Source organism: Rhinolophus ferrumequinum, chromosome 11 (assembly GCF_004115265.2).
Source record: "Rhinolophus ferrumequinum isolate MPI-CBG mRhiFer1 chromosome 11, mRhiFer1_v1.p, whole genome shotgun sequence".
NCBI lineage: Eukaryota > Metazoa > Chordata > Mammalia > Chiroptera > Rhinolophidae > Rhinolophus > Rhinolophus ferrumequinum.
Window position 1 is genome coordinate 87,698,924 of NC_046294.1, and position 24,388 is coordinate 87,723,311.

At 41.6% G+C, this 24,388-nt stretch overlaps 3 protein-coding genes and 1 pseudogene across 3 annotated transcripts in view; 2 read left to right on the plus strand and 2 right to left on the minus strand.

Moving 5' to 3' along the window:
• Positions 1-554: 554 nt before the first annotated feature.
• Positions 555-7,302, minus strand: LOC117029810 (T-cell surface glycoprotein CD3 delta chain). Its single transcript, XM_033119022.1, has 5 exons — positions 7,169-7,302; positions 4,648-4,857; positions 4,105-4,236; positions 3,799-3,842; positions 555-3,576 (listed from the first exon to the last, which is right to left on the minus strand). The coding sequence occupies exons 1-5, from the start codon at positions 7,221-7,223 to the stop codon at positions 3,511-3,513; spliced, it is 507 nt and encodes a 168-aa protein (XP_032974913.1). The 5' UTR covers positions 7,224-7,302; the 3' UTR covers positions 555-3,510.
• Positions 7,303-10,370: 3,068 nt separating this feature from the next.
• LOC117029892 (T-cell surface glycoprotein CD3 gamma chain) lies at positions 10,371-17,896 on the plus strand. Its single transcript, XM_033119172.1, has 7 exons — positions 10,371-10,514; positions 14,054-14,077; positions 14,519-14,746; positions 15,174-15,305; positions 15,973-16,016; positions 16,435-16,516; positions 17,394-17,896. Exons 1-6 carry the CDS (start codon positions 10,460-10,462, stop codon positions 16,498-16,500), a joined length of 549 nt encoding a protein of 182 aa, XP_032975063.1. The 5' UTR covers positions 10,371-10,459; the 3' UTR covers positions 16,501-16,516; positions 17,394-17,896.
• A 2,672-nt stretch (positions 17,897-20,568) lies between these two features.
• LOC117029790 (60S ribosomal protein L9-like) lies at positions 20,569-21,115 on the minus strand (annotated as a pseudogene).
• Positions 21,116-23,899: 2,784 nt separating this feature from the next.
• Positions 23,900-24,388, plus strand: part of UBE4A (ubiquitination factor E4A) — a 29,842-nt gene continuing 29,353 nt past the window's right edge. The window contains exon 1 of the mRNA XM_033119189.1: positions 23,900-24,052. The gene's annotated coding sequence lies outside the window, so the exon portion shown is untranslated. The remainder of the gene's footprint in view (positions 24,053-24,388) is intronic.

The following is a 24,388-nucleotide window of genomic DNA, read 5'->3' on the forward strand; positions in this document are numbered from 1 at the left end:
CAGTTGAGCTTAACATTTAAATTAGTAGATTTTGATTAAAGCACATTACTCTTTATAATGTGGGTGAGCCTCATCCAATCAGTTGAAAGCCTTAAGAAAAAACAGACTGAGGTCCTCTGAAGAAAAGGGGACTCTCTCTGCCTCTAGACTGCCTTTGGACTCAAGCCGCAATATCAGCTCTTTCCTGGGTCTCCTGCCTACCCACACTGCAGACTTTGGACTTTCTAGCCTTCACAATAGCATAAGCCAATGCCTTAAAATCTCTCTCTCTCTCTCTCCCTCTCTCTCTCTCATACACACACACACACACACACACACACACACACACACACGCATCCTATTAGTTCTACTTTTGTGGAGAACCCTTACTAATATACTCTGATATCAAAACCGGACAAAGACATTGCAAAAATAATAAAAAATCTTCAATCAATATTCCTTATAAATAGAGGCACAGATTCTTCACAAAATTTTAGCAAATTTAATATAATAATATATAAAAAGGATAATACATAATGATCAAGTACATTTTGATTCAGGAATGCAGGATTGGTTTAACAGATCATGCCACCAATATAATTTACCATATTAACAGACTAAAACAGGAAAACCATATAAACATCTATGGATGTAGGAGAAGCACTTGACAATATTCAAAATCTATTTTTGTTAAAAGTTCTCAACAAACTAGAAAGGGAAGGAAATATCCTCAACTTGTTAAAGGGCATCTAAGAAAAACCTACAGCCACATCATACTTAACGAAGAAAGATAATGCTTTCCCTCTAAAATCACAAACAAGGCAAGAATGTCCTCTCTCCACTTCTATTCAACATTGTACTGAAAGTTCTAGCCAGTGCAATAAGCCAGGAAACTCAAGTAAAATACGTCCAGATTGGAAATGGAAAAGTTAAATTGTTTTTATTCACAAACAACATGATCATTTATGTAGAATATCTAATGGGATCTACAAAAACAAAAAGCTACTAGAATTAATAGTTTAAGAAGTTTTCAGGGTGCAAGATCAATATACAAAAAGCAGTTGTATTTCTATATACTATCAATGAATAATTGGAAATTGAAAATTTTAAAATACCATATACAATAACATCAAAAAATATAAAATACTTAGGGATAAAATACTGACAGAAGATATGTTCATGGATTAGGAGACTCATTATCATCAAGTTGTCAATTCTCCCCCAAATTGATCTGTAAATTCAATGCAGTCCTGGTCAGAATACCAGCAGGCATTTTGTAGTAAGAATTTGAAAGCCATTTCATATGGGAGTGCCAAGGAACTAGAATAGCCAAACTACTTTCTTTAACAGTTGTATCCCAGCCATTCCACTTCTGAGTATTTAACCAACAGAAATAAAAGCATATGTCCACACAATTACATATATATAAAAGTTCATAGCAACTTTGTTTGTAATAGCCCAAAACAGTAAACAACCAAAACAATATCAACAGGTGAATTGATAAACAACCATGTTATATTCATACAATGGAATAATACTGAGTAATAAGAAAGAAATGAACTATTAATAGATGTAACAAGATGGATGAATCTCAAAATAGTTATGGTGAGTGTGAGAAGCCAGACCAGAAAAGGGTACATAGTATACTATTTCATTTATGTAAACTGTAGAAAAATGAAAACAAATTTGTAACAACAGAAAGCAGATCATTCATTGCCTGGAGGCTGGGGGGATATGGAAAGGAAGGAGGGAGAGACTGCATGCAAAGGGACACAAGGAAACTGTTCAGGGTGTTGGATATCTTCATTATCTTGATTGTGGTGACATTTCACAAGTGTGTTCATATGCCAAAATTTACCAAATTTTACACTTTAAATATATGTGGTTTATTCATGTCAGTTTACCTCAGTAAATCTGTTTTTCAAAAGCACACACACACACAAAAAGAGAACCAAAAGGGACACAAGTTTCTAGAAGGGTTCAGATGGAGGGCAGTGTTTCTTAACCTTGGCTTCCCTTTAAAATCCTTAAGTCCTGATGCCCCAGATAATAAAATTACAATCTCTGGGAGTAGAATCACGCAGTCACCAGTACCTTTAAAGCTCTCCAGGAGATTCCAACATGCAGCCAATGTTGAGAAATGTTGAAAGGTATAGGGGTGGTGGTGTAAGAGCATATGAGAAATACAAGGTAAAAGGAAGAGTGCAGGTGTGGGAAGGACACAAGCACTCGTGCAATACAAGCCTTGAAAGGGTTAACCAATGGAGGGATCCAATGTGAAAGCAGGATCTAGAGTTTGGAGGACTATAGTAGTAGGCACATAAAGGGTAGGAATAAATCATAACCATGAATGCAGCACGTGTTATAAGTGGGAAGTTCATTCTGTCTGTACCAAAATTAGGGTCTGTGAATATCTTGAAGAAATAATGGGCAGAATCATCCAGATCTCTGGCTATGTGGTTGGTTAAATTTTTTCTCTTTGGGGAACTCTGGTCTAGAAAATGCCACTCTCATTAAACTGTCCTGAAGTTCCTTAAATTACTCGTACTCAGAGAACAAAAGGAGGGTTTCCCCCCTATGATAGATAGGAACAGGCATTAAGGACACAAGAGAGTTAAGTGACCTTAACTTTTCCTTTAACCAGAAACTCTCTGAATTGGGGCAGTTTCAGAATCACGAAAGGACTACATGCCTATATTCTTAACAAGTCCCTCAGGGTCCCGAAGTTTCAGAACCACCACTACACCCCTACCTGAAGATGACATCTATTGCAAATATCCTAAGCCCCTACCGAGTCTCAAACTCTAGCTTTCCAAGTGAGGGAGAGGAATAATGTGTTTTAATTGATGCAGGGTTTCTGATGTCAGCTTATCATGCAGAAGAGAGGTCGGGGCAGGTTCTGGGGAAAGGAAGATAAATGGTACTGAAGGGGTTTAGGCTGAGACCTGCTCACGGCTAATGGCTGCTGCTCAGTGAGGGTCGTAAAGCCAAGGCCAGCCCTTAGCAGAAGTGGAACTTTCTCACACACATTCTCTAAGTCTCGATAAGAAGTGAATCCCAGGGCCTTTGATGTCTCCACCACCTCCGCTGGTGATGTCATGGAAACTTCTGTGCGGCTGGGTCCCTGAACACAGCAGCTGCTCTCAGCTGTGGTGAGGAAGCCAAAACTCTAGGAGGGTTGTGATAGGGGCCTGAGTGGAGGCAAAAAGTAGCCAGAGAAGTGTGGTGTGGCGGATCCTGCACCCAGGGAATACACCAAGCCAGGAACGCCAGTGGGCCACAATGTGGTGAAACTGACCGTCACACTGTCTATGTGGGGCAGACGAAGGGAAGTGATGGGAAGTAAAGGCAAGTGACCCAGGTGGGCAGGGAGGGCAAGGGCACCGCCAAGTCAGGACAACTCCCATGATTTGCCCAGGAGCCTTGAAAAGTCCAGGTGCCTGCTGAGTAAGAGAAGACATCTTTATTGGCTGAGCAAGGAGGAAAGGTACAGTCCATAAGTGATGCTCCTATAAGCCACAGGTCTCAGGTTCACTTGTTCCGAGGCCAGTTTTCACCAAGACGACTGTACTGAGCATCGTTCCGATCTCGAAGGGGCTAAGAGATGAGAAGGGGTAACAGTGTGGCAGAGTGAGGACTCTCCTGGGAAGGACCCCAGAAGGTCCCAAAGATGAGAGCTTATGCCTGACCTTTGCAGACCCCCACCCCCCAGAATTCTCCGTTAGGACCCCTCATACATGCACATAACACCTAGTGTCAGCTTCTCCATCCCCACTCACCCCCCCCTCCCATTTTCATTTCTTTCTCCTCAGGGCTCACCTGATAGAGGTGGTCATTCCTCAATAGAGCTTGAGTGTCAACAGCTAGAAGAACCAGGGAAAGAGAGTTATAAAGGGCATAGAGGATGAGAGAGTGAGACCCCGTGAACACTGCAGGGGGCCTGTAGCCAGTCACACCCTCAGAAGTCTGCAATAACCAGTTCTAAAAATTCTTATGAGATTGCAAGAGTGATTCCCAGATAAGACAACCCACTGCCAGTTCCATTCCTTAGCAGGTGCACACTCACACCCATACCCACCACGCACGCATGCACGTGCACACATATGCTCTATCCCTTCCACTTACCCCTGGAGAGCCTTCCAGTCTCATGTCCAGCAAAGCAGTAGACTCCCAAAGCAAGGAGCAGAGTGGCAATGATGTCAGTGACAACAATGCCAGCCAGTGTAGCCGAGTCCAGCTCCACACAGTTCTGGCACACTGGGGGAAGAGAGACAAGAGGTGAGGTGGGAACTGTCCCTGCCTCCTAGGGTAGCCCGAGGATCTCTCATGCTTCAGATCCTTGGAGGAAGGCCTGCTGATGACCTTGCTATATCTGCTTCTACCCTTCATCCCACGGAATCCCTGAGGAGAGCCAAGAAGCATTCTCAGCTTTATAGGAACTTAGGAACTCAGGAGGCCAAACCACTCTCCCAAACAAGCCCTTACTGCTTGGGTCACAAGGCCCCTACTGCTTTTTCTCTATTAGTTAAGCTCTCTCCAACTCTGAGGGGCACAAAATCTGGTTTGTACCATTATAAGAGTGACCCCACCACAGCCCCCTCCTACTAGAAAGTTCTCAAATCCAGAAGCCCCATTTATTCCAACCCAAAGAGTTCAGGAGGCACATACTTCGATAATATACTTGCAAAATAGGTTTCTTGACGTTGTGGTGTGTCACGTTGCACTTATAAAATCCTCGTGGGTCCAAGATACGTCTTCCCAAGTTCAGACTTGTGTTTTTTAAGAACATTTTTCCCATCGTTCCCTCTAACCACGTGATGCTGCTATCACAATTCAGAAACACTTTGTCCTCAAGTTCCTCCACCTGAAAGGGGCTCCCTAGGGAAAAAAAATACCATGACTGGAGCCAGCACTTGGGTCTAAGCCAGATTTCTTGTTTTGCGGAGGTTCATACTTAAGAAAGACCCTTTTCTAAGTCTAGGACAGTTTATGGTTTCCAGTGAGAGAGATAGAAGTCACAAGAGAACGGCTTCGGGAGGCTCCGAATGAACTGCAGGGGCGAGGAAGGACACAAGGATGCAGTCCCAGCAGAGGGCAGGCCCTGATGGACACAGGGCGAAAGAGGAAGCACGGAGCTGGGGTGATCTAAGAACCTTCCTGGAAATGAGTTCAGACCACTGATTGGATGCAGGAGGGGAGCATACTGAAGCACCCAAGAGGTATGGAAAGGCAGAGTGTTCCTCGCTTGAAGATGTCCATATTTTTCCTCCAGGAAAACTTCTAATTCTACTTCCCAGCCACCTACAATACACCCACTTTAACTTCTCTCGCTCTTTCTTCCCCCTTTACCTCACCTCAACAACTACCAAGTGTCGCGTCCAGCGCAACAAGGGCAGTGAGGGTGCGAGAAGGGGCGGTTTGGGTTAAGTTTTTAAGAAAGAAACAGAGACTTAATGCAGTTAAATCTCTCAGAAGGCCAGGGGTCTCTCAGTCTCAGAGGACTGGAGCCCAGAATAAGGCTGACTGAAGGGTTTTATTGATAGGTATACAAATACAAGAAAGTAACATTGTTTCTTACAAGGTCTGTGAGACTTATACATCATAGCAGAAAAATGTTTATTCCAATCACCCTTTGTCTATAAACAGCCGAAGCACAAGGTCCCATGATGTCTTACCTAAGGTATGTACCTTTTTAGGGTCAAGTCTCTCATATTGTAACAGCTCCGTTGAGATAAGTGGAGAGAACTGATCTTTATTGTCTTCATGATTTCTCTCACAAACAGGTGCAAGGGAAAAGCCAGAGCCGGCAACAGACTTTCCCAGGCAGGGGGAAGGGGAGGCAAGGCCCCTTTCCATATTTCTCTAAGGCAGCTCATTAGGGGTCCCCACTCGGTTCCCGCCTGGCTTAGGTTGTATCTCCCATGAGATATCTTACCCGTCTTTGGCTGCAAACCATCTTTTAGGGACCAGACAGAGAGACATAAGGTGTAAACACAAGGATGGAACAGAGTCCCAGAAAGGCACAGTCTTACCTTAAGGAAAGACACGGGGGGACAGTTGGCTAGGCTGCTGTGTGACTACAACCAAGGGAATGGACCTCTCACTGGCCTTTCCCAGGGCCAATGATAGTTGGGGGTAGGAGAGAAGCTGGTATGAATTACCAGCTTGGTGGTCCAAAAGGGGAGTCAGGGCAAATCCCATGTAAAGATTTTTAGTTTTTCTATCCTTGCTTAAGGGGAGGGGGACAGAAAATTTTTTTTTGTCAGATCCATTCTTGTGGCTCCACATAAGTCAAGTCTGGTGGTGAGCTTAAGGGCTTGAGGTATATATAACACCTTTCTAAATCCACAGAAATTGCTTTGACCAAGAGAGCTCCACAGGCCACAGGCACTGGAATCTGTCTCCAATCCAAGGGAAAAGTGGAATCTACATTCTCCCTGAGCTTCATACTCAGTTACTAATTTGGGTATAAGAGCATCTTCTAGATACCCAATACATTTGAAGCAGGTCAGGAATATATGTGCATATACTCAGGGAGGCACATGTACATCAGACACTTCACATCCTACACTCATGTCTTCGTTGGGGATTTGTTTCCAATAAAAATGCTGGATGTACCAAAGCAGCTGATTCCTAGGGTAACCCATTCATCCCACTTTGTCTGGGATTGAGGAGGTTCCTGGGACGTGGGACTATCAGTTTTAAAACCAGGCAAACACAGATGAGTTAGTCATTCTACTACCCCAAATTGGCCCTCCATCCTGCTCAATCTAAACTTAGCTTAACACATTCCCCTGAGTGCTAGGACATGGCTCCAGGAGGTGACACAATAATGGCCTAATGACCAAGAGTCCTGGACCCCAGAGGCTATCTACCCTAGAAAGAACAGTGCTCCCATCACCAGGCCTAGGCTCTGGTACCCACATACCACAACATTTCCTACAGATTTCTGACCTAAGGCCATCAGAGAGATGGTCAAGGCCAAGATACACCCCTAACTGGAGCTGGTCAAAGCCAAACCTGATTCCCAGACCCTGCACTGCATCCCAACCCTGCCCCCCTTGACAACCCTGCCTAGTGAATTGAAGCTAGCATTGAGAAGGACTTTCAAGTAGACCTCATTCCAGGTGGTAATGTCCTTATCAGGTCCCTTCTCTAAGACGCTCCCGCCCACCTGGAGAAGCCTTACCTTGGAAGAGAAGGATAGCCAGTATCAGGCTAGCCAGAAACCTGCTGTGTTTCATCTTCCAACAGAATTCATCCAGTGGATAGACCCAGATCACAGAACTATCAGCCAGGGTGAGAGCTTCCCTCCCCCAACTGACTCACTGGTACCGGAAAAAGAAAAGGGTGGGGGAGGAACTAGAAGACGCCTATTTCTCTGCTCTCTGCCATTGGTGATGGGAGACTGTCAGGGTAGGTGTAGGCTGGGAGTGAGGTAGGAAGGAAGCAGGTGTAAATTGCTCTCTCTGAGCATGGAGCTTAGGGATGGAGTAAAAGGGTAAGCAGGGACTATGGAAAAGGTTGCCTGGACTTCTGGGAAGGAAAAGATTTAGGATGTCCTTTCCTGAGTGTCTGATGAAAAAACAAGAACTTCAGAGTTTCTATGAACAACATAACTACATTTATTCACAATGTAAAAACTGCCACCTCCCAAAATTTGAGAGAAGTTGTGAGTCCCATCCCATACCAGCTAAGTTCTTCCCACCTTTGGTCTTTCTTGGGACCCTGGCCAAGATCCTCTTTGCGCAGCTTGGGACAACAAACTAAGTAGCTTCTTACCAGTGGGAGGTTGGGCTTTGGAGTGCCCCAGCCAGAAATTTGAATTCTGGCTCCAACACTGCTGCCCTCCTGGCCTGGGCCAGTCATGAAATTTTTCAGAGTCTAATTCTCTCAGTATCATGATAAGGTGTTGTTTTCTTAAGTTTTTTTTTTAATTTTTTAATTGCTGTTGACATTCAATGTTGTATTACTTTCCAGTATACAGAATAGTGGTTAGACATTTATGTAACTTATGAAATCTTGCACCCATCTAACACTATACATAGTTATTATAATATTATTGACTTTATTCCCTAAGCTGTACTATTCCTTGTGACTGTTTTGTAACTACAAATTTGTATTACTTAATCCCTTCACCTTTATTACCCAGCTCCCAAACCCCCTCCCATCTGAAAACTACCAGTTTGTTTCTCTATTATAAGTTTGTTTCTGTTTTGTTCATTTATTCTGCTTTTTAGATTCCAAATATAAGTGAAATCATATGGTGTTTTTCTTTCTAACTTATTTAATTTAGCATAATCCACTCTAGGTCCATCCATGCTGTTGTAAACGGTAAGATTTCATTCTTTTCTATGATATGTAGTTATTGTCATTTTATTGTTTTCTGATTGTTTTCATAGTTCTTCTCTGTTCCTTTTTTATTCTCTTACTCTCTTCTCTTGTATGTTTATGACTTTCTGTAGTTTTGTGCTTAGATTCCTTTCTCTTTCTTTCTTGTGTATCTCTTGTAGATTTTTGGTTTGTGGTTACCTGTGCTTCATATATACCAAGCTATGTTTATAGCAGTCCATTTTAAGTTGATGGTCACTTAAGTTCGAACACATTCTAAAATCGCTACCACTTTTACTCACTCCCTCCACATTTATGTTTTTGTCATTATTCTTTTCTTCTTTTGTGTGTTTGTATGTATGCCACAATTTACTGTTGTAGTTATATATGACTTTCCTAATTTTGCCTTTTAACCTTTAATGTTGGTTGATCCATTGTTTTTATTATGTTTGCCTTTGTCCGTGACATTTTTTCTTTGCAATATTTTCTTATTCATATTTTTTATTTTTTCTTCTTCTTAAAGAAGTCCCTCTAACATTTCTTGTAATACTGATTTGGTGGTGATGAACTCCTTGACATTTTCCTTCTCTGGGAAGCTCTGTATCTCTCCTTTAATTCTAAATGATAGCTTTCCTGGGTAGAGTAATCTTGGTTTTAGGTCCTTGCTTTTCATCACTTTTGTGCAAATCTCTAATGGCCTGCAACATTTCTGTTGAGAGATCAGCTGACAGTCTCATGGAAGTTCCCGTGTAGGTAACTAACTGCTTTTCTCTTGCTGCTTTTAAGACTCTCTTTGTCTTTAACCTTCGACATTTTAATTATGATGTGTCTTGGGGTGGGTCTCTTTAGATTTATATTGTATGGGACTCTCTGCACTTCCTGGACTTGTATGTCTATTTCCTTCACCAGGTTAGGGAAGTTTTCTGTCATTGTTTCTTCCGATAGTTTTTCAATCCCTTGCTCTCTCTCTTCTCTTTCAGTACGCTTATAATGCAAATGTTGTTGTGCTTTACATTGTCCCACAGACCTCTTAAATTTTTTAAATTCTTTTTTCTTTTTGCTGTTCCAATTGGGTGTTTTCCACTACCTTGTCTTCCAAATTGCTGATTTGATCCTCTGCTTCCTCTAATCTGCTGTTGATTCCATCTAATGTAGTCTTCATTTATGTTAAGGATTTGAACAAAATATTTGCATGGTGCCTGACACATCATATGTGCTCAATGAGAGATAGTTATTAATAACAATATGATTGGCTCACAGGCAGAATTGAGCCTGCCCAGGAGACAAATGGACTTTTTCCCCTGTAGACTGGGGATCTAAAATTTTCTACACTGCCATAGTTGGACTGTAATTTACCTGAGGGCAGAGATCGTGTATGTCTCACTCACTTCTGTATCTCCAACAACTGGCTTGTGCCTGCTACATAACTAGAGCTCCGTGCATTTTTGTTGACTCACTGACTGAGGGAGACAGGGGACTGAGATCCTGGATACTCAACTCAGGGCCTGTCCCTTAGAAATGCATGGCCTGTCTTGTTGGAATTGTCCTACCTAGTCTCTTCCAGGCAGACACCTCTTTGATTATCTCATCTCAAAAGACAGTGAAAAATTCCTGAATGAGGACCTGAAGTAAGGTGGCTTCCTTGTCAGAGCTTCAGTGCTGAGCACCTGAGAGTTCCTGCCTAAATTCATTCATTCTACTGCAAACTAGCAACAAGCAGCAACTGGCTGAGATAACAGCAACAAGTGGTGGCAGAGACATTTATCAGTTCAGTAGGGCATGGGGACCTCCTGCCTGAGTAGGGGTCTCATGAAGAAAGAGGCCCAGGCCATCTCCTACCCAGCACCCAAAGCAGTTCTCTGCACAAGCCAAAGTCTCTGAGATGGCAATCCACTACTCTCTCCCCCTCTCTCCCCTCCACCTCCCACCCTATACACTTTAACGGAAAAGCAAGAGACATCTTCACCTGCACCCCTGCTGAGGCCCCAGCTGCCCACACTTGACGTTTAGGGTGGAGACTCTGGGTTCTTGCCTTCTTGCAAGGGCCCCAGCCTGAAGGATGCTGGGCGGAGCCAGGCTAGCTGCTGCACAGCCTCGCTGGCAGCTAGGAACTGCTCAGTTCTTCTGCAAGGGAAGGGCAGAAACTAACATGGAGCAGGGGAAACGTCTGGCTGGCCTCCTCCTGGCCATGTGTCTTCTTCAAGGTAAGGGCTTGCTAGGGGGTCTCAGAGCTTAGAGAAAAACTCAAGGAAGAGGCCATCACCAGGGGAACAAGAATATTGGGATCCTTAACTTTGAGACTACCTCAGCTGTCACCTTAGAGTTCAGAGAAGGAAGGGCAAAAATGAAGATTCTTACTATTCTCTGCTAGAGAGAAGCAGTGTCCTGTGAGAGGGATGGGGTCCTTGTCTCTTAAGAAATCAAAACTGAATATTTAACCAGCTAGAAAGAGGACCCGGATGTCACCATTTTATGTCTGAATATAGCTCGAAAGGGCACAGGCCATGATGATGAAAGGAAAAGGTATGTTTTTTAACTCAGAGCTAGGTTAGGGTAGACCTGTGAAGCATTCACTCACTCAATTGGTCAGTTTGTGAACTACTCAACAAGTATGGGTGAGATCTTATTGTGTTATGATAGGCTAGGAATTTATAAAGACAAATGAAAACCTTCTGTCCTAAATAATTCATAAACTGGAGAAATAAGTTTCAGTGTTTCCAGATTGAGTGTAAGGTACAATATAAGATGTCTGTGTGAATATTTAGTTGTAAATATTCAACAGGAAGTGGAGTGTCTACAGTCTGAACCAGAGATGGTTCTCCACACCACTGGGGAAGCTAACACCATGAAAGTTGTTGAAATCACAACATATGAGGAAATATGAGGAACGTATGAGGAAAAGGGGGCTGAGGATAGTACTGTGGGAATACCAACCTTTAAAAGTTAGAGAAAAAAAGTCTCAGGAAAGAGATAAGGGAATGATCAAAGTGGTGGAGTAATTAGATGGGTCTAATACCATGGAAACTGAGGAAGTAGAGAGCTTCAGAAGGAGAAATTCACTGAGAGTATGAAATATTAAAGAGTGTTCCACTAACATAAGAATATATGTGAAAGTTTAAGTTTGTGGGATTTGGAAAAATAAAGGTCACGGATGATTTAGAAAGTTTCATTGGGGTAGTATGAGTGGAAGCCAAATGGAAATAAGTAGAAGGTGAAGGGCAGGTGATAAAGAGAAGCAAGTGTAGACTATTCTTTAAAGAAGTTTGGATGAGAAGGGAGGAGAGTTTGAGTGGCAAGTAGAGGGGGAAATAGAGTTTAAGAAGAAAATTTTTTGAGGGTGAGAGACATTTGAGCGCATTTCTAGGCTAAAGGAGAAGAGAGTGAGTAGAATGAGGTCCTGGGATTGGTTTTAGAAGGATGCAGTCAAGAGTGGGGTCAAGGGCACAGAGGGTAAGGCAAACTTACCCTCTGAGACGAAAAAGAAGGAAGTGTGGATGGCTTTGGCCATAGATAGGCTTGTAGATGGAAAGGAAGCGGAAGAAGAAAGGGCATTACAGCATTTGTGTTCTCAGTGTACTAAGAAGGAGGTGATGCCAACTGCTGAAACCAAGCTGGGTGATGGTTGGCTGGGGAATTTGAAGAGGACAAATAGAGTTTAGAATTATTTTTGAGAGGAGTGGTGGAAGACAACACGGGTTGTGGGGCAGTGCAGAAAGCCTATGTGAAGCAGCTCTTTCTGTATAGCAGAAAGAGCACAGAGCTGAGCAATAGAAACCTGAGTTCAGCCACCAATGAGCTGTGTGAACTTGGACAATGCCTCTGGGCTTAGTTTTCTCAGCAGTCAACCTAGGAAATTTGGCTACGTGAGCTCTCAAGTCCAAGAAGGAAATAGGACTCAGATAAACAAAATTAAAAGATGTCAGCAATCAGTTAGACCCTCTTTTCTATGGATTCTGAGTTAGAATGAGGGACCTCTTTGTCCCTCGCATAGTGGCCAGATGGTCGGGGAGAAGAGCTAGTAAGAAATCCACTTAACTGTTTGTCTTGCTTTTTTTTTAATTCACTGTTTTATTCATTCATGTATTCATTCAACAAATATAAAGCTCCTATCATGTTTCAAGTACTGTGCTGGGTATTATTTGTAAACAGTTCAGCCCTCTGAGAAGTTTTAAGACAGTTGGCTCCTTCCAACTATTTCTACCATACTTTGATTCATGCTCTACTTTTTTCCCTCTAGCCACACTACCTCTATTGTCCTTTTCCAAGTCTGTATTTTTGCTCAGCTATTCTTTCTCCCCAAAATGCCTTTCTCTGGTGAGCTCCTATTCATTTTTCAAGGCCTCGTCAATAGCACCTTCTCTGTTAAGTTTTTCCTGTCACGTACTCTTGGGCAAAATCAATAGCTTCTATCCCCTTTCACATATATTCATATAAGTACTAAATGATAATTTATGTTTTATTACATTAATTACATATGTATTTATTTTTTCCACTTCATTGTAAACTCTTTGGAAGCAGCAAGTAAGTCTTCATATTACCACCCTTTTCTTTCACACTGCTTAATCATGTCAGGTACATACAACGACTCAGTAAATGTTTGAATTAAATACAACTGAATTGAATTCCAGTGTTAGTTCTCTACAGTACATCTACCACGCAACTCTAGTACTCTGAGTTTTGAGACAGATTTGAGGTCTATTGAACAGCTAACTCTAATGGGAAATCCAGGGTTTCTGCAAGAAATGATCACCAAGGATGAATACTTAGAAGCAACTCAGCTATAAAAGGCTTTAGCTAGCGCACACCCACTCCTTGCCAGGGCTTTAGCTGCTAAAGGAACAGAGCATTTCAGACTTTACAAGCAATACCCTTACATCACAATACAATTGTGATGCTAACTATCCAGAGTTAGCATCAGACGCCATAGGTTAAGGACACAGTCACCAATAAGACTTTCCTCACTTTAAATACCAGACACAAGTTCAGGGGTCTCCAGAACACCCACACTTCTGAAGAACTGGCTCCAAATCTGGAGGGTTCCCACAACCCTCTCTGGACTGATGATTTGCTAGAACAACTCACAGAACTTAGGAAAGCACTATACTCACTATTTCAGTTTTATTATAAAAATAGGACTAGCCAAATGAAAAGAACCATGGGGTAGGGCCTGGGAGGTTCCTGAGCACAGAGCTTCTGTGCCTCTCCCTGTGGAATCAGAATACATCACCTTCCTGGCACATTGATGTGTTCACCAACCAGAAAACTACTGAGTTTTTATTGTGGTTTTATCACATAGGCATGATTGATTGAATCATTGGGTATGTGACTTAACTCAATCTCCAGCACCCTTCCCCTCCGCAGAGCTCAAAGTCCCAATTCTCTAATCACGAGGTTTGTCTTGACCAGCCCTATCCTGAGTCATCTCATTAGCATAAACTTACATGTGGTCCTAAGGCCCACCAAGAATAACAAAAGCACTTGTATCACTAATGAAATTCCAAGGGTTTAGAAACTCCTTCCCAGGAATCCAGGACAGAAACCAGAAATTCTTTATTATACAACACCCTGAATTCAATTTGGTGATTTAGACTACACTCCAGGGACATAGGTATAGACATACTGTTACTTCTGTGAATTAGGATCTCTCTCCATTTTGGCCTCAAATGACCATGTAAATGATACCTCAGAGCATCTGAATGACTCCCTACCCAGCTGATCCTCTGTCTCTCTTTTGTCTCTACAGGTACTATTGCCCAGTCGAAACAAGGTAGGAAAATGGCTTCTTTCTGTGCTCAAACTATGAGGAAATTTATGGAAATGACTTCCTATAACAGTAGTTCTGGGATAGGATGATGAGTGATAAATAGCAAACCTCTCCATCATCAACCAAATCAGTGACCAGTCAGGACCTGCAATTAATTGTCTGGTAATTGGAGGAGAAATAGGACCCTAGCAGCTAGGCACTACTCAAAATGTTACCCATGAACCAACAGCATTGACATCACCTGGGAGCGTGTTAGAAATGAAGAATCTCAACCCCTCCCCAGACCTACTGAATAAAACCTGAAATTCTAACTAGATCCCCATACGATTCATGAGTACATTAAAGTTTCAGAAGCACTACTGTAATGGTCTTCCTCTGATACCCTGGTGTAGAGAGGATGTCAGAGGCAAGATGCTCAACAAACCATGGCTTTTCCCTTTGCAGAAAAACATTTGATAAAAGTGGATGACAATCGAGAAGATAGTTCAGTACTTTTGATTTGTGACTTGCAAGGCGAAAATATCAAATGGTTTCAAGACGGAAAGGAACTACATTCACAAACTAAAAATAAAAGCATACAGAATCTGGGAAGTAGTTTGAAAGACCCTCGAGGGACATACGTGTGTCAAGAATCAGATGAGAATCCAAAACGACTCCAAGTGTATTATAGAAGTATGTAATCCACTTTAGGTTGCTTGTTGTGAAATTAAGCAGTACTTGCTGTTGGTGATTTCCTGTCCAAAGTGAGTGTGGAAATAGATGCTAAACAGTGATTGATGTAAAAGCCAATTCTCTTAATCTCAGTTTCACTCTTTTTTAATGTAACAACACAGTTTCCCCAGCTTCTTGGGAAAGTGTAGCCAGTCCTGAGAGCCTGTTTTACCTTTGGGTGGACCCCATGGTTTGGAGCAGTCAGGAATTTATATAAACTGAGTTAGGGTGGGATGTGCTCAGGCAGCTCCCTTGCCATACAACCCACGGAGGGGGCAGCCTGCTGCCCTAGCTAAACAAAGGCATTATTGCTAGTAGGCAGGAGAAAAAGATCCACAAGGAAAACTTTCACACCCTGAAGAATGCTTGTCCCTCCCTTTCCCCACAGTGTGTCAGAATTGCATTGAGCTGAATGCAGCCACTGTGTCTGGCTTTGTCTTTGCTGAAATCATCAGCATTTTCTTCCTTGCTGTTGGGGTCTACTTCATTGCTGGACAAGATGGAGTTCGCCAATCAAGAGGTAAAAGAATACTGTTAGATGAGATATGAGACCATCTGGGACCCTCAGCTTTCTTCCTACCACAATAGACCCAAGAGGAGAGACTGAGTTGGCACGTGTTGTTAATGTGCACAACTGGGTGAGGTTCTCTAGTCAGGAGAAAAGGACACTCGGTGTTTTCATAGAATATTTACCTGTCTGAAGATCCAACTCCCGCTGATTTGTCTTCCGTGCTTTTTAAAAGCTATATTGAAGTAAAACCTACATACAGAAAAGTGCATGAATCACAAGCATACACCTTTAAAAAAAAAGAAAAATTAACAAAGCAAACACACCCATGAACCCCGCACCCGGTTTAAGAAAGATAATATTACCAACAACCTAGAAGTCCCCCTTGTGGTCACTTCCAGACTCAACCTATCCCCAAAAGAGAGCACAGTCCTGACTTCTAACAACTTTGATTAATTTTGCCTGGTTTTGTCCCTTAAGTAAATAGACTCATAGAGAAAGTACTCTTGTGTGTGGATCCTTTTACTCAACAATATGCTTGTGAGATCCATTTATATTGTTATATGTAGGTGTATTTCTCTTATTCTTATTGCTATTTAGAACTCCATTGTGTGTCTATAACCCAATTTATTATTCATTCTACCTTGTATATGTGTGTTTTCTGTTTATTTTTGTGCAGCTTCAGACAAGCAGACTCTGTTGTCCAATGACCAACTCTACCAGGTAAGGAAATGAGGAACAAAGGAGACATTGCTACAATTAGTGATGGTTTAAAATTTTGGAATTGGGGAGGGGGTGAGGCGGGGGCGAGTTATTTGGAAGATTCTATGTAGATAAGGAACTGCTTAGGACATACCAGATGACGGTATCGTTATCCCTTTGGGTAGAATGGATGAAATAAAGAGAAGGATTCCGTGAGGCTAAAATCAGGATTTAGTGAGAAAAACTGAAAAACACACCAAGCGGGACACACAAAGAAACTATATACAAAGCCTCCATCTTCTTGTCCTCTTTCTGCCCCCAGGACCACAAATCACCCACTCCAAAGCCTTGCACATAAAAAAGCACTCAATTAATATGCATCAAATTAATTCACAAAGGATGGAGGGAAATGAGTTTATGTGTCTGCTGTCCTTTTTAGCCCCTCAAGGATCGAGAAGATGACCAATACAGCCACCTTCAAGGAAACCAACTGAAGAAGAATTGAGCTCAGGACTCAAGAGTTTAGGTGGGCCCTTCCACACCAGTTCTAAGACAGCGCCTTTGTATTACCTGCCCTCCCAACTGCTGCCAAGTCTATCTCCTTTCCACAAATAGTTACAAAGATCAGGTGGTGATTATGGAGAACCATTTCTGAAAGCATAGGGGCCAATGCTAATTTTTCTTGGACTAAGAAAATATTGAAACTGGGGCAGCTGGTTGGCTCAGTTGGTTAGAGCGCAGTGCTCATAACACCAAAATCGCCAGTTCAATTCCCACATGGGCCATTGAGCTGCGCCCTCCACAACTAGATTGAAAAAAAAAAAAAAAACCAATGACTTGATTTTGAGCTGAGCTGCGCCCTCCACAACTATAGATTGAAAACAACGACTTGGAGCTGATGGATCCTGGAAAAACATACTGTTCCCCAATATTCCCCCAATGAAAAAGTTTTAAAAAAAATATGAAAGCTGTGTATATCTTTAAATCCTCTCAGAACAAGGTTGCTAAATATTAATTCTATATAAGGGTTTCTCATTATCCACACTATTAACATTTTGGACTAGATAATTCTTTGGTGGTGCTGGGGATGGGGAGGACTGTCCTCTGCATTGTAAGATTTTTAGCAGCCTCCTTGACTTCTCTCCACCGGATGCCAGCAGTACCTCTGTTTTGACGACCAAAAATATCTCCAGGTATTACAAATGTCCCCTCAGGGACAAAATCGCCCTTAGTTTAGAACCACTGACCCATATTAACCTTTAAATCAATCAATCAGAAGTTCTGATTCAATCAACCTGAAGTTTCAATCAGGAAAACAGGGGCCCAAGCGTTATTTGGTTTTCTGAACCAATTGTAATTTTTTTTTTTTTTAATCCAAGTGTTCTCCTTTCTATCCAGTTCTCAGAAACAAAGCAATGCATTTTGAAGCACTCCCAGCAGAGAGATTTTCAGTCTTAAATCTAGACTGAAAGTTCCCAGAGGTGACAAATGGAGAAGAAAGTCCATCAGAGCAAATCTGGGGTTTTTCTTAAAATAGAGTAAAAACATGTATGGTGTTTTAGAAGTGCTACCTATCGGGCGATGATTTTCCTGTAAAAGAAAAATGAAAAGGTCAAGAACCCCTTCTATTTAAATGTAATTTTTTGTTTTCATTTTTATTTACTTTTTGTATAGGTTGTAATTCACATGGGTCAAATATACAGTGAAAGGTCTCCCGCCACCTCCATCCCCAGACACCCAGTTTCCCTCTCCAAAGGCAAACAACATATTAGTTTTTATATATATTCTCTAAGATATATAATGTATTATATATCAGGCATACATAAGCAAATTCTTAAGTATACATTTTTCTCTCTTCCCCTTTTTCACACAAATGTTATCATACCATAAAAATCTTGTACTTTTCACCTAATAAAATTTGAAGATGATTTTATACCAGCATATAAAGAAGATTCTTTTTTAATGCAGTCACATTGTACAGATACACTATGATTTAACCAGTTCTCTATTGAAAGACATTTAAGTTGGTTCCAATGTGTTCCTCTTACAATGCTGCAAGGACTGACATTGTATAAATTGACATTTTTTTAAATACCATGTTTCCCTGAAAATAAGACCTAGCCGGGCAATCAGCTCTAATGCATCTTTTGGAGCAAAAATTAATATAAAACCCGGTCTTATTTCACTATAATATATGACCGGGTCTTATATTAATTTTTGCTCCCAAAGATACATTAGAGCTGATTGCCTGACTAGGTCTTATTTTCAGGGAAACACGGTGTCATGCAGGGCGCCATGTGGAGTCTCAGCTCCTGCTCCCCATATAAGAACGCAGGACGTGGTGAGGCCAAAAAGGAACACCCACGGAGCCATAGGTAGGGGAATCATGCCCAAACCACTGTTGCTAGCTCAGCCACCATCTTCTTGCTAGCCCCCATTTTTGCTGCTAGCGTAGCCACAGCAGTTATATTAGTGGCCAAGGGCTCACTGGTTACAGCTGACGGCCAACTAGCCACAGCTGATGGCCATCCAATCACAGTTGATGGCCATTTACTACCTGAGCCAGCACCTTTCTATGTGAGGCCGAGAGCCTGGAAACTGCACGCCTGGCTCTGTCCCCCCACACGGCAATCGTAGTGAGGTATAATTTATGTGCTATAAAATTCACTTGTTTTAAGTGATTTCACCTATTTTCAGTAATTTTTAGCAAATTTACCCAGTTGTACAACCATCACCCTAATCCAGTTTTAGAACATTCCTATCACTCTCTTAAGACCCCTTGTGCTGTCTGTCACTCCGTTCCTGCCCTCAGCCCCAGGTAACCACTAATCTCTTTTATCTCTTTAGATTTGCCTTTTCTGGACATTTCATATAAATGGAATCATACAATATGCTGCTCTGGACATTATCATGCAAGTCTTTATGTGAACACGTTTTTCATTTCTCTGGGGTTGATACCTAGGAGTGATATTATCCCAGGAATTCTTCATCTGAGTCACAACCTCTTGCAGACTAGGCTTCACAAAGTTTCCACGCTGATTTCTCTCCATTCTATTGTCAATGTAGTCATTGATTTCCATGTGCAAACGATCCTTGAATGGCTTGTTTATTGCAATATCAAGAGTCTGGAGATAGTCATTCCCGTGGGAATCATTATTTGATCTAGTCTTCTCTCTGCAAGGAAGTTCTTCATGTCTTTAGCGTGGTGAGTACTGGCTGAATCCCAGACTAGCAGACCTCTTTGGTCACCTTGCAAAACAAGTGGCAGCATTAAATCGACCCACTTCCTTATAACTGCTTGTGTGCACCAGACTTTTTCGGTTTCAAGAACATAAATGCCTGAAACACATTCAACCTTATCGTTCTTGCCCTTAGTGATGATCAGAGGTGGGGCTTTCTTTCCATCCAGAAGAAATGCCAAAATACAGGTAACACGTGCACTTTCATAACCAGTGGAGGGAATGTAGATTGACGAGGCACCCGTTTGATCAACTGTCATTTGAGATCCTTGGCCCATAAACACTGCAGTTTCATCCATAGCAATCATGTTGGTGAGTTGGCATTTAGAAAAGTCGATCTAGCCAGGGTTGTGATGCTTTGAATTCTTCTGGGGATATTTCTAACTGTGTTGCCATTGCGAGGGCAAATGCTTGAATATCAGCCCTGCGCACAACCAGAGCCTTTGCTCTCCTGATAGCAATCCATTCACAGATGCCTTCCAGCTCAGGAAATAATGGTTGCCGACCTGATCCACACTTGCGCTTCTTAGCATTTCCCTTGTCTACCTGTTGGCTGAGGTTATCATACTCTGCTCACCATTTTCAGACCATTCAGAGATCCAACTTCTTCTCCTTGCAGAAAGCCATAAGATTCTTGTCCCGGGAGTCCTTCACGATTCCTTTCTTGTACTCGATGGAATAGCTGTTTCTTTTTGCACTCATCTTGTCTGGGGGTCAAAATAATATTCCCTTTAAATCTACCATTAAATCAAGTGTTAATTGAAGACTTACGAGACAGGAGTGACAACAAAAATGATGACAATTAAGAATGATGGTCCACACAAAAGCAACAAAAAATTGCAGGCACCAAAATTCAGAAAATGTTTCTTTATTTCACACGAGTGCATTAAGTACGTCCGTTACAACACATGATGTACTGAATTATGAAGATTCATATTACACACAACTATGTCCGTTCCTTACCAAGTGCACACGTTATCCGTGCGTTGTGTCTGTACTCTGATTGGTCATTCAGCAATAAGCCTCGAGTTCGTCTGTTTATGTAGGTGTTTACCTGTCGTCCAAAGGCATCCGCTTGGGTATTTACAAATACTTAAATGTAATTTATCTTATCATTTATTTTAAGTATTAATGTCAATAATATTATTTATTTATATTTTATTATATATTAATATTATTATTTTATAATTCAATACATCCCTCATGTGTTGCAACTAACATACTAAATACGTCTGGTTGACAATCTTAACTGGGGCTTGTTATTGGGGTAGGGCTTGTATTATGAGCATCCTGAAAAATCATGCGAGGGCTTATTTTCTGAGTAGGTCTTATTTTCAGGGAAATATGATACCATCCAAAAATTTTCTGATATCCTTGTTTTTAACTGTATGGCTTGTTGAATCAAAGCAGCTGAATTTGATACAAGTTCAATATCATTTCCTTCAAGAAGTAACTCATCTTTCTGGGCTTCAGATACTGAACAAGCAACTCCTGACTTCATCCAAACCCTGTGGATGTACTATTTTTCACCCAAGAAATTTCAGATTTCGACAAGAGAACAATTCTGCTGAATAACATGTTGATGGGGAAGTGAGCATACACAGACCTCATCTTGTAACAGAAGCCCAATGTAACACCCTTGACCATGTTCTATTCATGACTACAGATAGTGCAAACAGTAGCCAGTTCCTTCCTATTTCCCCATAATTTGTCAACCTGGAGCCTCTTCTTTTTCTTTCCAAGGAGACTGAGTTCTACACTGATGTGATTGAAGTCCCTCCATAGGTTGCCTCTACCCTTCACAATAACTGTGCGTCCCTTCAGAGTGATGTCCACATTTTCTGGAATGTCCACCATCTGATTGCTGAGGATGGTCTTCATCCTCACGGTAGATGCAGCAGATAGCCAGTTTTGTTGTGTTTTTTTTTTTTTACTTATGGTTTCTATGCACATTTTACAAACATTTGCGTGTAGTAGAATTCACTGGTCTTTTATGGCTGCTAGGTTGTTTCATATTTAGAAAGGTTTCCCCTACTTTAAGATTATTCTTTTTAAAAAGTTCTCCCATGAATTCCTCTAGCACGTTTATGGGTTTATATTATACATTTAAATCTTTGATCTATCTCGAGTTAATTTTATTGTGAAGGCCTAACACATCAACTAACTTTTAAAGCACATAGCTACCCAGTTTTTCCAAAACTGTTTTTTGAATGATCCATCGTCTGCTCATCGATTTTAAATGCTATGTTACCACTCCACTCTCACCAGATTGTAAACTCCAGCAAGGAAAAGACTTGTATATTTTTTATTACTGTATCTTCAGGAACTAGAACAATGCTGGAACAAGATAGGCACAGCAGTGTGTGTGTGTGTGTGTGTGTGTGTGTGTTAAAATATACTTAAAAGTTACCACTTAACCATTTTTAAGTATACTCTTCAATAGCATTAAGTACATTCACAATGTTGTTCAACCATCACTACTGTCCATTTCCAAAACTTTTTCATCATCCTAAACTCCATACCCATTAAACAATTTCTCCTTACCCCTAGCCCATGGTAAGCTGTATTCTACTATTCTGTCTCTATGATTTGTCTATTCTAGGTGCCACATTAAGTGGAATCATATAATATTTGTTCTTTTTTGTCTGGCATCTTTCACTTAGCATAATATTGTCAAAGTTTGTCCATGTTATAGCATGTATCAGCATTTCAGTCCTTTTAAGGCTGAATAACAGTCAGTTGTATGTATATACCGTATTTTGTTTATCCACTCACCTGTCAATGGACATTTTGGGTTGTTTCCACCTTTTGGCTATTACAAACAATGTTACTATGAACATTGGTGTGCAAGTATCTGCTTAAGTCCCTGCTTTCAATTTTTTTGGGTATATATACCCAAAAGTGAAATTTCTGCATAACATGGTAAATCTATGTTTGGCTTTTTGAGGAACCACAAGTTTTTCCAAAGTGCTACACTATTTTACATGCCCATCATCAATGCACAAGGGTTCCTAGTTCTCCTTACAAACATTTATGTTCCATTTTTTATAATGTTTGGCTTTTCATTTTTGAGTTGTAGGCGTTCTTTACATATTCTGGATATTAATCCTTTATCAGTTACAGTAGTCCCCCCATCTGCAGTTTTGCTTTCTGCAGTTTCAGTTTCTCATTGTCAACCATGGTCCAAAAACATTAAATGGAAACTTCGAGAAATCAACAATTCATAAGTTTTAAATTGCACACTGTTCTGAATAGCATGATGAAATATCATACCATCCTGCTCCATCCCATGCTCCCTCTCACTCCATCCCACCCAAATGTGAATCAGCCCTTTGTCCAGAGTGTCCACGTATCCATGCTGTATATGCTCCCCGTCCATTAGTCAGTTAGTAGCCATCTCAGTTATCAGATCAGCTGTTGGTATCACAGTGCTTGTGTTCAAGTAACCCTAATTTTACTTAATAATGCCCCCAAAGCACAAGAGTAGCAATGGTGGCAATTCAGGTATGCCAAAGAGAAGCCATAAAGTGCTTGCTTTAAGTGAAAAGGTGAGTGAGGTACACGATATTTTGAGAGACATCCCATTCACATAACTTAATTACAGTATGCTGTTATAATTATTCTATTTTATTATTAGTTATTGTTAATCTCTTACTGTGCTTAATTTATAAATTATCATAGGTATGTACAGGAAAAAACAGTATATGGAGGGTTCGATGCTATCCACTGGGAGTCTTGAAACATATCTCCTGTGAGTAAGGAGGACTGCTGTATATGATTTATGAACATTTTCTCTCATTCTTAGAATCTTTTTATTTGTGCAGCACTTTTAACCCTTGGAAAGGGTTTCCATTCCCTTTTTGGACCTCAAAGTAATCTTGTAGGATGTATATTGTCTCCACTTTACAGATAAGAAAACTGAAACTCAATCAAACATAGTATATTTTATAAATGAACAAACAAAACAGAAGCAAACTCATACACACAGAGAACAAATTGATGGTCGCCAGATTGTGGGGTGGGGTGCATTGGGTTGGAATGAATGAAAAAATCTGAAGGGATTAAGATGTACAAACTGGCAGTTATAAAAACAGTCACTGGGATATAATTTACAGCATAGGGACTATATTCAGTAATATTGTAATAACTACGTATGGTGTCATAGGGATACTAGACTTATATGGGTGAACACTTCATAAAGTACATAAATGTGTAATCATTATGTTATACACTGAAACTAATACTGTATGTCAACTGACAAATTTAAAAATAACTCATTTTAAATAGCATATTTTAGCACACTGCCTAGCAACTAATAAAAGCCCAAACTTTTCGGTTGTTATTGCTACTGTTGCTTCAGAGCTCATAATCTATGAAGAGTAACAGAAACCGCTTCAAAAAGACATAAGACCAGTGGGAAAAATGGAAAGCAGAAGCCCACAACGGTTGCAGCAATGCAGGGACCACCAAGTCCTAGCTGCACACCACACACCAGTTTCCAAGACGCACATCTCGTGTCATTAAGTCCCAAGCAACACCTTCCGGGTCACCGGATCCCACCCCCTCAGCCCAAAGCCACGACCACTTCCGGCCACTTCCGCCCCGCCCCAGCCAGGCGGCGCCTGCGCCGTGGGCGTGTTTGCGAGCCGGTTCCCGGGGCTGGGCGTCTCACCCTGTTTCCGGCGCCCAGATGAGGTTCCCCAAGGCCTGGCGCCGAATCATGATGTAAGCTCCGGTTGCCGGGCTGAGTCGGAAGTTGGAACCCTTCGGCCACTGATATTCTGTCGTGTGTTGTCGCTGCTGGCCCTTCAGGCTCTGGTAAGAGGAAATAGCTTGAGGGGAGGGGATCCTTGAATCTGCAATGGGATTTTCTTCTCCTGGTCGAATGCTAGTCCTGGCCTCTGCACTCTTACCTCCTCCAAATTCCTGGTCCGGTGCCCTTCGTGAATTTCGACCCTGATTTGGGAAACCCGTGCATGCCCCAGCTTCTGCCATCTCTCCCTCTCTTTGCCGTTCCCCTCCTGGAAAAGGCCATTGTCTTTCACTTCCTTTCTCTAGAACGAGCGCGGAGTTAGTGGGTCCCCCTCCTTGCCGCGAAGTCCTTATGGAATCTGGAGGGATAAAATATAAAGAGTAAGCAACAGATAGCCAGAT

Excerpts from the sequence above, each read along its gene's own strand:
- LOC117029892 (XM_033119172.1), top strand. The coding sequence starts at position 10,460 with ATGGAGCAGGGGAAACGTCTGGCTGGCCTCCTCCTGGCCATGTGTCTT. Across the intron at positions 14,747-15,173 it reads ACTCCAAGTGTATTATAGAA|TGTGTCAGAATTGCATTGAG; the intron begins GTATGTAATCCA and ends CTTTCCCCACAG. Across the intron at positions 15,306-15,972 it reads TGGAGTTCGCCAATCAAGAG|CTTCAGACAAGCAGACTCTG; the intron begins GTAAAAGAATAC and ends ATTTTTGTGCAG.
- LOC117029810 (XM_033119022.1), bottom strand. The coding sequence starts at position 7,223 with ATGAAACACAGCAGGTTTCTGGCTAGCCTGATACTGGCTATCCTTCTC. Across the intron at positions 4,858-7,168 it reads GGCTATCCTTCTCTTCCAAG|GGAGCCCCTTTCAGGTGGAG; the intron begins GTAAGGCTTCTC and ends TTTTTTCCCTAG. Across the intron at positions 4,237-4,647 it reads TTTGCAAGTATATTATCGAA|TGTGCCAGAACTGTGTGGAG; the intron begins GTATGTGCCTCC and ends CTCTTCCCCCAG.